The 8,729-nt window shown below is 49.6% G+C and overlaps 1 protein-coding gene across 1 annotated transcript; it reads left to right on the forward strand.

The window, feature by feature from the left end:
* Nucleotides 1-2,796: 2,796 nt before the first annotated feature.
* LOC148642181 (uncharacterized) lies at nucleotides 2,797-8,729 on the forward strand. Its single transcript, XM_088617545.1, has 7 exons — nucleotides 2,797-3,190; nucleotides 3,829-3,949; nucleotides 4,281-4,343; nucleotides 4,928-5,007; nucleotides 5,085-5,215; nucleotides 5,611-5,677; nucleotides 6,625-8,729. The coding sequence occupies exons 2-7, from the start codon at nucleotides 3,876-3,878 to the stop codon at nucleotides 6,753-6,755; spliced, it is 546 nt and encodes a 181-aa protein (XP_088473671.1). The 5' UTR covers nucleotides 2,797-3,190; nucleotides 3,829-3,875; the 3' UTR covers nucleotides 6,756-8,729.

The raw sequence follows: 8,729 nt of genomic DNA on the forward strand, positions 1-8,729 counted from the left end.
CGGAAAAGAACTGCAGATGCTCAATATATAGACGCTTCACATTCAACACAAACAATTCCTGCCACGTACAGCACCACATATCTATCCTTGCGTTATGACACTGTGCACCATTTAAAATTAATCAATCCGCTCCAGGAGACTCCTTCAAAGACACGCTGGCTGGAGAGATCTAGGCTGGAGCAAAAAAGCAAAGACACAGGAACCACTGTTGCAGACTGACTGCTGCACACAGGAAACAAAATGTACAGTACAGGGCATCTAAAAAAATAACTCGTTATTAAAAGAGAGAATACTGTGTCACCGCAAGCACGTTATACAGACTCCATTATTACTCAGCTCCTCTCACAGTGACAAACCAGCGGAAACACAAATTGACCACGCTGTCGAAAGAACACAGCAACAACCAAAAACCCCGAACCCCAAGAAGAGAACCCGGTCCGGAGACCAGTCCACTGCTCCAGTTGGAGCCGGTCAAGACAGCGGTGCTGGCTCTCCCCTACTCCGACTGTCCTCCGGACCCTGGACCGTCCCAGGACCCAGAGCCAGCGCTGGCTCTCCCCTACTCCGACTGTCCTCCGGACCCTGGACCGTCCCAGGACCCAGAGCCAGCGCTGGCTCTCCCCTACTCCAACTGTCCTCCGGACCCGGGACCGTCCCAGGACCCAGAGCCAGCGCTGGCTCTCCCCTACTCCGACTGTCCTCCGGACCCGGGACCGTCCCAGGACCCAGAGCCAGGGCTGGCTCTCCCCTACTCCGACTGTCCTCCGGACCCGGGACCGTCCCAGGACCCAGAGCCAGCGCTGGCTCTCCCCTACTCCGACTGTCCTCCGGACCCGGGACCGTCCCAGGACCCAGAGCCAGCGCTGGCTCTCCCCTACTCCGACTGTCCTCCGGACCATGGACCGTCCCAGGACCCAGAGCCAGGGCTGGCTCTCCCCTACTCCGACTGTCCTCCGGACCCGGGACCGTCCCAGGACCCAGAGCCAGCGTTGGCTCTCCCCTACTCCGACTGTCCTCCGGACCCGGGACCGTCCCAGGACCCAGAGCCAGCGCTGGCTCTCCCCTACTCCGACTGTCCTCCGGACCCGGGACCGTCCCAGGACCCAGAGCCAGCGTTGGCTCTCCCCTACTCCGACTGTCCTCCGGACCCGGGACCGTCCCAGGAGCCAGAGCCAGCGCTGGCTCTCCCCTACTCCGACTGTCCTCCGGACCCGGGACCGTCCCAGGACCCAGAGCCAGGGCTGGCTCTCCCCTACTCCGACTGTCCTCCGGACCCGGGACCGTCCCAGGACCCAGAGCCAGTGTTGGCTCTCCCCTACTCCGACTGTCCTCCGGACCCGGGACCGTGCCGGCGACGTGTGGCGTCTCTCTCCGCGATGCTCACGGGCTCTGCCCAGCACCCAGGGCCCTGCCCTAGCAGGAGCAGGCTGGGCGAAGGCGAGGCGGGGCGACCCAGGAGCAGTCCCCGCACCCCTGTGGCTGGCCGCACCCCTGTGGCTGTCAGCCCTGGGCCCTGGGCCACGCAGGCCCGGACTGGTGGAGACCTTCCACCCCACCACTGGCCTCTGGGTGGCGCACCGCCGGTCACACGTGTGGCCCTGGAGTGGTGACTGCGTGGGTGCCGGAGTAAAGGCCAGGCCGATGATTTGCCACTGAGGAGACATGCCGTGAAAGCTTTGGAAAAGATCCTGGCTCCCGATCAGCGGTGGGGCGCCAGACTATGTCCCAGGTGCCCCTCCTGAGCCACTGCCGGGACCTGCTCTGTAAGGGGTCCTGGAATCAAGGTGCGATGACCCCAGGCCATGCTGACAACCCCCCAGCAGCTACACCCTGTGATGTGGCAGCAGTCCCCCATCAGCCTTGGGTGGTCACCCTTCAATCAACAGGTTGTCTTCCTGGGAAGCTCAAGGCGGCGGCTCCACAGAGATGAGAGCAGGCAGAGGCGTATGAAGGATGGGCAGCGCGTCGTGTTCAGCCCCGGAGGTCTGACGGACAGGCGTCGGGGTGGTTACTGCTCGGAGGAGAAGGTCTGCCGGCCCAGAGGGAATCCGAAAGCAAAGCTGTACAGGTGCAACGGATCAGCCCACCGGAGCAGCAGGTCAAGAGCTCCATGACAGCTTGGCGACAGCGAGGAGCATGGCCTGCCCATGCAGGTAGAGATGTCAGTGCCCTGCTCACACGCCTCTCTCTCGCCCGCGGAGCAGTGAGAGCAGCAAACGCAAAGGGCACACCACGCCGAGACAAGACAGCACCCAGTGCCAGTGCAGACGCACCGCGGGTCGCCTGCAGAACCGGAGCTCCCGGCAGTGTGAGAGCAGGGTTGGCTTCCTGGGTCGCGCCAGGGTGTGTAAACCGGCAGCCAAAAGGCGCGTCCCCGAATGAACTGCACCCCAGCGGCCCCAGCACAGGAGGCGGGCGAGATCAAGAAAATCCCTCGCCAGGAGTTGTACAGGGGGAAAGGACGCGATGCTTCTGAACAGAGTAACTATTTCCTTAACGCGACGAGGCTGCGCGTCGCAGGAAACACGACTCCATTACTACCCAGCTGCCCTCACCGTGACAACCAGCGGAGACACAAATTGAACACGCTGCCGTACCAGCACGACAGCTACCGAAAACCCCCGGGGCCCGAAGAACAGACCCAGAGCCAGGCCCCTGTCCTAGAGGCCACACGCCGGCATGTGAATTACCCTGTGTGTGTGGTGAGGGGGTGGGGGGGGGCGGGCAAGAGCACTTACACAGGTGCAAAACACTGAGGAAAACGAGATGAGGGTGCACGCATTTGCTCTGTAGACCGCAAACGTACCCGCTAGGCCCCCCAGCTCAGCACGGGAGCTGCCAACTGTCCCCCGGCGCGACCCAATCACTCTTCTGCGCTTTGAGAAGATTAACCAATCCCGGGGGAGCCGGTGCATCGCCCCGCCTCGTCAGGAAAACACAAAAGGCATGTTTAGGCAGAATTTCTAGAAGGAATTTCCATTCTAGGGGTTCGCTCTCCCGAAGTCTCTTTTCCAAAGATGCTCCGGGTATTCGCCCAGTCTCTGGCGATGTTCCTGCTCGTCTTCGTGATTTTAACCAACTGGCTGGTGGTGAGGAGCACGGAAGCGGTCCAGGGGGCTTATAGGAGGATTTGTAAATAGAGGATTTGGTGAAGACCTGCGTACGGTTACCGAAAAGGCGTCGGCGAAAGGTAAGATCGACTGGTTTTTCTTGAATTTCAAATCTGCCACACAAAAAAAAAAAAGACGACGACGCCTTTTTGGGGAATGCAAAGCGCGATTTTATTGCTTTCCGATTTCGAAAAGAAGGTGGCATCTCAGGGAATATTCACGTTACTTTAACTGAAATAGTTATTTTGCATTGCCCACCACAATGATCGCGACTGGTCGTCATTCACAGTATTTAAGTCACTTAGTCATTGTCGGTCAGCAATAAAAGATCATGAACTATTTCAGCGAGACGGGAGAAAAGTATTCGAGGGCGATAATTTCGCACCCCGAACAGCTCCGTACATCTTCTTTCGATGAATCAAACTTGTGGATTAGTGGACTCAAACTTTGCCTGTAGATGAGGAGGGGGTGGATGAGGTGCCTGGCCGTGCTGGAATGTGGTGGGATGGGCTCATTTCAAAAGCGGGCTTGGCCATCGCCTGGCTTAGTGGAGCGGCGTGAGGTCATCGGTCACAGGTCGGTCTGAGGCGGCTGCGCAAAACTGAGCAGTAGCTGCCAAGCAGAGCACTGGGATACCAGGTGATGCCCCCTCCGTCCCCCCCGCTCGGACTCTGCTGCATGGCGGGTCTCAGTTCCTACTAACAAACTTCTGTTTTAGGAGAGTGCCCGCCAACCCTCCGTCCCCCTCGACCAAGGGCAGGAGCGATGCTCCATTACTGCCTGGCGCACATGGCTTTTCACCTGAGCAGGCGGCTTCCTCGCCACCACAGGCTGAAGTTGTGAGTTGGTTTGCTGGCGAGGGCGAGCGCTCTTCGTTTCTGTCAGTGCTGCAAGTGAGCAGTAAGGCCGACCTGCTGGACAGAGAGTGGGGGCTCCCTCCCTCGTTCCCCCACTGAAGGTCTTGCAGGTTGCACGCTGAGAAATGAGCATGACCACTAATTCACCAGCCCTGTTCTGCTGCTGGTGTGCTGTGCAGTGTTCAGGGCATGCCTGTCTGCGTGTGTGCTTGTCTCCCTAACTTGTCTCAGCCCAGTCTGTAACTTCAATTTTCTATAAACAATTCTCCATTGTACAAATTAAACTTTTGTTTTTGTTTTTTTCCCTTTACAGTCAAGTTATTGTTCTGATCTGTGTGACGGCTGCTCTGGCTCCGCAGCTGTATGTTCTACTGAGGTGAGTGCACATATGATGTTTTTAAAAGTACACTTCAAAAATATGCATTGGTCCTTTTAGGGTAGTTATTTCACTTTTTTTTTCCAGGAAGTATAATAGTTTACACTAAAATACAGTATATTCGGGGTAATGCCATTCACAGCACTTCCCCAAAATCCGTTAATGAAATAGATTCCGTTTCTCACGATTTGTGGGAAATGAACTGCAGGTGGTTGAACAGGGTTGTCAGCCTTTCCCGGAGTTCCTGTTGAATTTGGTTTTTGGTCCACGTGACATCCCGGATAGTCGAATTATTTAATGAGCTGCATAACCGCAACACTTCATACCCAGGCTCAAAGGTATCTTGCAGTCACCTACACCTTTATCCAATGAAGGAGTACTCAGATGTAAGAGATCTTGTGAAATATCCAATAGATATCAAACTAAGGACAGAATTGGCCTGATGTTTTGACGAGCCAGCTGGGAGAACCCCCAGAGCACACCAGGCTTTGAGACCCCTGTATGGGTGAAGCATTCTTGCCTTTTTCTCGAAACTGCTCTTCCGCTCCCCGGAGAGACACCATTTTGTTTGTTTTTGTGTCCAGCCCAAAATCGCAGCGATTCTGCCAGCAGCCCCTGCTGCCTAACCTCGCCTGCTGCACCGCCTCGACTCTGGTGGCCACAGGTGAGCCTCGGGGTTCCCGCCGGCCGCGCGGGCAGGGCCGCTCTCCCCTGCGCACTAACGCCGGGCTGCCTGTGCAGGGTTTGTGGTCGTGCTGTCCCTGATGGACCCCGTGCCCCGGGCCTACAAGGCGGCGTTCCACGGGTTCGGGGTGGCCTCCTTCACGCAAGGGCTGTGCACAGCTCTCCTCACGGCCGCGGCTGCCCCGTGTGTAAGTGGACCCGGGTTTGCAGTGCAGGGGCCAAAGGAATAAAACTGTCTGACCCGCCATCTTGTGACCGAAGCGGCAGACGCAGTACGGAGCACAGAGATGGCACAGAAAACAGCTTTCGCTTCCAACGCCTCAACAGGCTGAGGATGGTTCTAGAATTACAATTCTGCCAGTAATTCTATTCACTGGCATGATGGGCATTGTGCAGGCAGCATTGTTCCTTCTGTAGGGCCAGTAACAGTTTTGATGTGGAAAAGCTGAAACTGATCAGCTTGATTGAAGATTTAAAAACTCGGATTCAAAGACATTTTTTGTAAATTGTTTAAGATGGGGCAAAACATTAACAGGTTTACTTTCGGGCCTGAATTAAGCATTTTAATAACTTCTTATTTTAGGCTAAAACAACTCCTGAACTCTACTACTTATCCGTGGTGCTGACAGTGGGATGCGTGCTGAGTACAGGTAAAGACGGTATTTGAGCACTCTTCTTTTAAAACCTATTAAAAGCTATAAGCAAAAATTATAATGGCATCAATAATTTGCATATTTTGTCACAACAAGGTTTTCAGCATAATTAGCAATAAGGAAAAGTTTCCAGATTGTGCCTGTGTGTTAATTTGTGTCATTAAATGCAGTGATTCCCAACCCTGGTCCTAAGGGAATGTCATCTCTACTGATTTTCACTCCAGCTAAGCTCTTCATCTCCAGTGCTAATTGACAACTTCATTGATCTGCTTGCTTGTTTAGACTTCTGCAGTCAGTCCCTACCTCAAGCCTTCCATTTCCAACACAGACCTGTACACAGCCTGTCCTTAAGGTGCTGGCTGCTGTTTCTGATCATACAGCTCTTACTAGCTGATCAAGTGACAAACAGACAGGCTCCTTCTGTGATAGAGCCATGTCCATCTTTTTCTTTCTCATAACACACCGGAATGAGGCAGACTCTGAAACTTAGAATTTGGTGCAGGATTGATACCAGTTAAACTACTTAAGAACTTAAAGTTATTTTACAAATAAGCCCCAGTTAGAAAACAGAACCTAATTCACCTATGATCAAGAACTCAGGTAGAGCAAAAACCAGAAAATTGTATTTCTTCAGGAGTGGGGTTGGGGATACTGCTTTAAAGGATTGGCATCTTACACAGGCTGTCCTACTTTGAGCCCTACTCTCTCATAATTGGAAGGGCTTGGGGCTACCATGAATCATCATTTTTGATGATGGATGAATGGATTTTCCAATTAGTGCATCATATTCTTCAAGTACTGAAAAAGTGGAGTACAGTTGTAAACTTAAAATAAAGCACAATGCATATGACTGTATATAATGTAAAGTGAATAATAATAATAATAATCAAGTTAAATTCATACCATGTTAGGGATTAATAAGCCTTTTTCTCTTTCCTACCCAGTGTTTTTCCTGATAATGGGAGGATTCTGGATTGCTAACAGGCTGTATCCGGGGTCAGTACTGAATCAGTGTGCTCAAAGTGGGGTGTGCTATGAGCCAGTCAGTCAATGCTCCTGTCTGTGGCACATCTGACTACAGATACCTTTGGACTGCCCCATAAATTATGCAAGCTGTTTCCATGGCAACCCCCACTCCCCCCCCCTCCCTATCCCACACACACAGCAGATGAAGAAACTGGAAAATTCCACCAGGTTAACTATGGAGAAAACGGATGAGCTTTGCAGTAGAAAGGACTGGAAGATCTGCAACTGCCCCGCCCCTCCCAGCTACAGCTGACTGCCTAGAGACCACAGCTATTAATTATTCATCTACTCTGTAACACAACCAGCTCAGATCTGTGTCAGAACTTTCTACGGTGCAGATTTCAGATGAAAAAGCATCAGAGAATCAAGTCCTTTTGCTTTCTGTAGATATGCACCTGCTACTGAATGCCAAAGGAAATATCTGATTCTGTTTCATGGATTGTGCCTCCCTTTTCTTATCTAACTAAAAATAATAATTCAGCCATCTGTTTACTGAAATATTTATGTTGTGTCATGTCATACAGTCGGTGAGCTGTTGCTAGCTCTAACCTGCCTCTGTCATGGCCTGAGAGCTGTACACACTTGGGACATTTGGCGGATCAGTTCTACAAAAGAGTGAAATCATTAAGATTTCTGCTGAATCCGGGATGTATTGTTTGTAACAGTTTTTCGAATGTAGGTTTTCTATACAAAAGTAGACTCCATTTCAATTGGTGCACTGAGGTTAGGGAAATAGTAAGACAAGCAGGTTCCAGTTTGATAAAAATAAAGGGAAAAAGTCTTACATGTGGGTGGTGTTGATAAATTACATTATTTTGCCTGTATACTAGTATGAAGACAGATTCATCTAATTTTTATATTAAGAAGTTTATATAAAGCTTATAGATGTATTAATAAGATTTTGGGCCATGTGCCAGTATACGTATGTTTGTACCCTTAATAATGCAAACACATGCACCCTGCACTGGTACAAAAAGTAAGTAAAAGAGATTGTCAGGATATGTGCTATTAAGTATTAATTAACCCTAAAAAAACAAGTATCCTCACTTCATAGACCAAATAGCTAAATAACTGTAACCATCCCATGTTTTAAAAAGAGATGTTTTTAAAAATTAACAAAGAGTATTCCAAGTCTAGTATTATTTGATAATACTGTTACTACTATCATCAACCTGTGTCAAATGTTAACCTTACGTAGTAATACAGTTAGGACATTGTGTACTCCTATGCCTTTATTGATAAAGAGCAAAAGTCAAATTGCTGACCATATTCTGGAACAAAAATATCAATTTTGATATCTGAGCTGGGTTTTTTTTATTTTTCCTGCAAGTGTTTCCAAATGACTTGTTACTACTGCCATTAATTGCTAGAAATTCGAGTAATAAAACAGTACTAAAAGAGTAATGGTACTAATACATTTTTTAATATTGTGAATATTGCTGAAGCTACATCTTATTTTGCCTATTGCTGATGCATAAAAACTAGACCTAGTTCATACCCTTTTCTCTGCTGGTTTGGACTGTCATAATGCCCTACATGTGGGGATAATCAAAAACATCGAGAACAAATGCAGTATATCTATAAACAGCTGGATATGGAGCAGTTATCAGTCAGACAATCTTGTTTATTACTTCTGTTTTAGAATTGGTACATTGCTCATTATCCTTGGATCTAATCATTCTGGTTCAACTCACTACAAGACTGCACAGTCTAGAGGCCAGTCGTTCCTATATCCATCATGTTTGCAATGTCCTTTGGAAACAAATTTGGCAAAATATATCCTTGGGTGCACTAAAACCTCACCTAAAAATTGACTTGCTCAAAATGGCATTTTTAAAGTTTTCATATTTCATTTTTTTTTAATTTTTGTACTTATGACTTGATTTAACCATTTGTTTTCTATGTACTGAGATCACTTGAGATGTGCTTTACAAATTGTTAAAATCACCTTTGCACATAGTCCGTTCGTTGTTGTGCTTTTATATCTGTTTTTAACTCTATAATAAATTGACTTTTTACAGAC

Source organism: Lepisosteus platostomus, chromosome 23 (genome assembly GCF_059453375.1).
Source record: "Lepisosteus platostomus isolate fLepPlt1 chromosome 23, fLepPlt1.hap1, whole genome shotgun sequence".
Classification (NCBI taxonomy): domain Eukaryota; kingdom Metazoa; phylum Chordata; class Actinopteri; order Semionotiformes; family Lepisosteidae; genus Lepisosteus; species Lepisosteus platostomus.

Excerpts from the sequence above, each read along its gene's own strand:
- LOC148642181 (XM_088617545.1), top strand. The coding sequence starts at position 3,876 with ATGCTCCATTACTGCCTGGCGCACATGGCTTTTCACCTGAGCAGGCGG. Across the intron at positions 5,008-5,084 it reads CTCGACTCTGGTGGCCACAG|GGTTTGTGGTCGTGCTGTCC; the intron begins GTGAGCCTCGGG and ends CTGCCTGTGCAG. Across the intron at positions 5,678-6,624 it reads GGGATGCGTGCTGAGTACAG|TGTTTTTCCTGATAATGGGA; the intron begins GTAAAGACGGTA and ends TTTCCTACCCAG.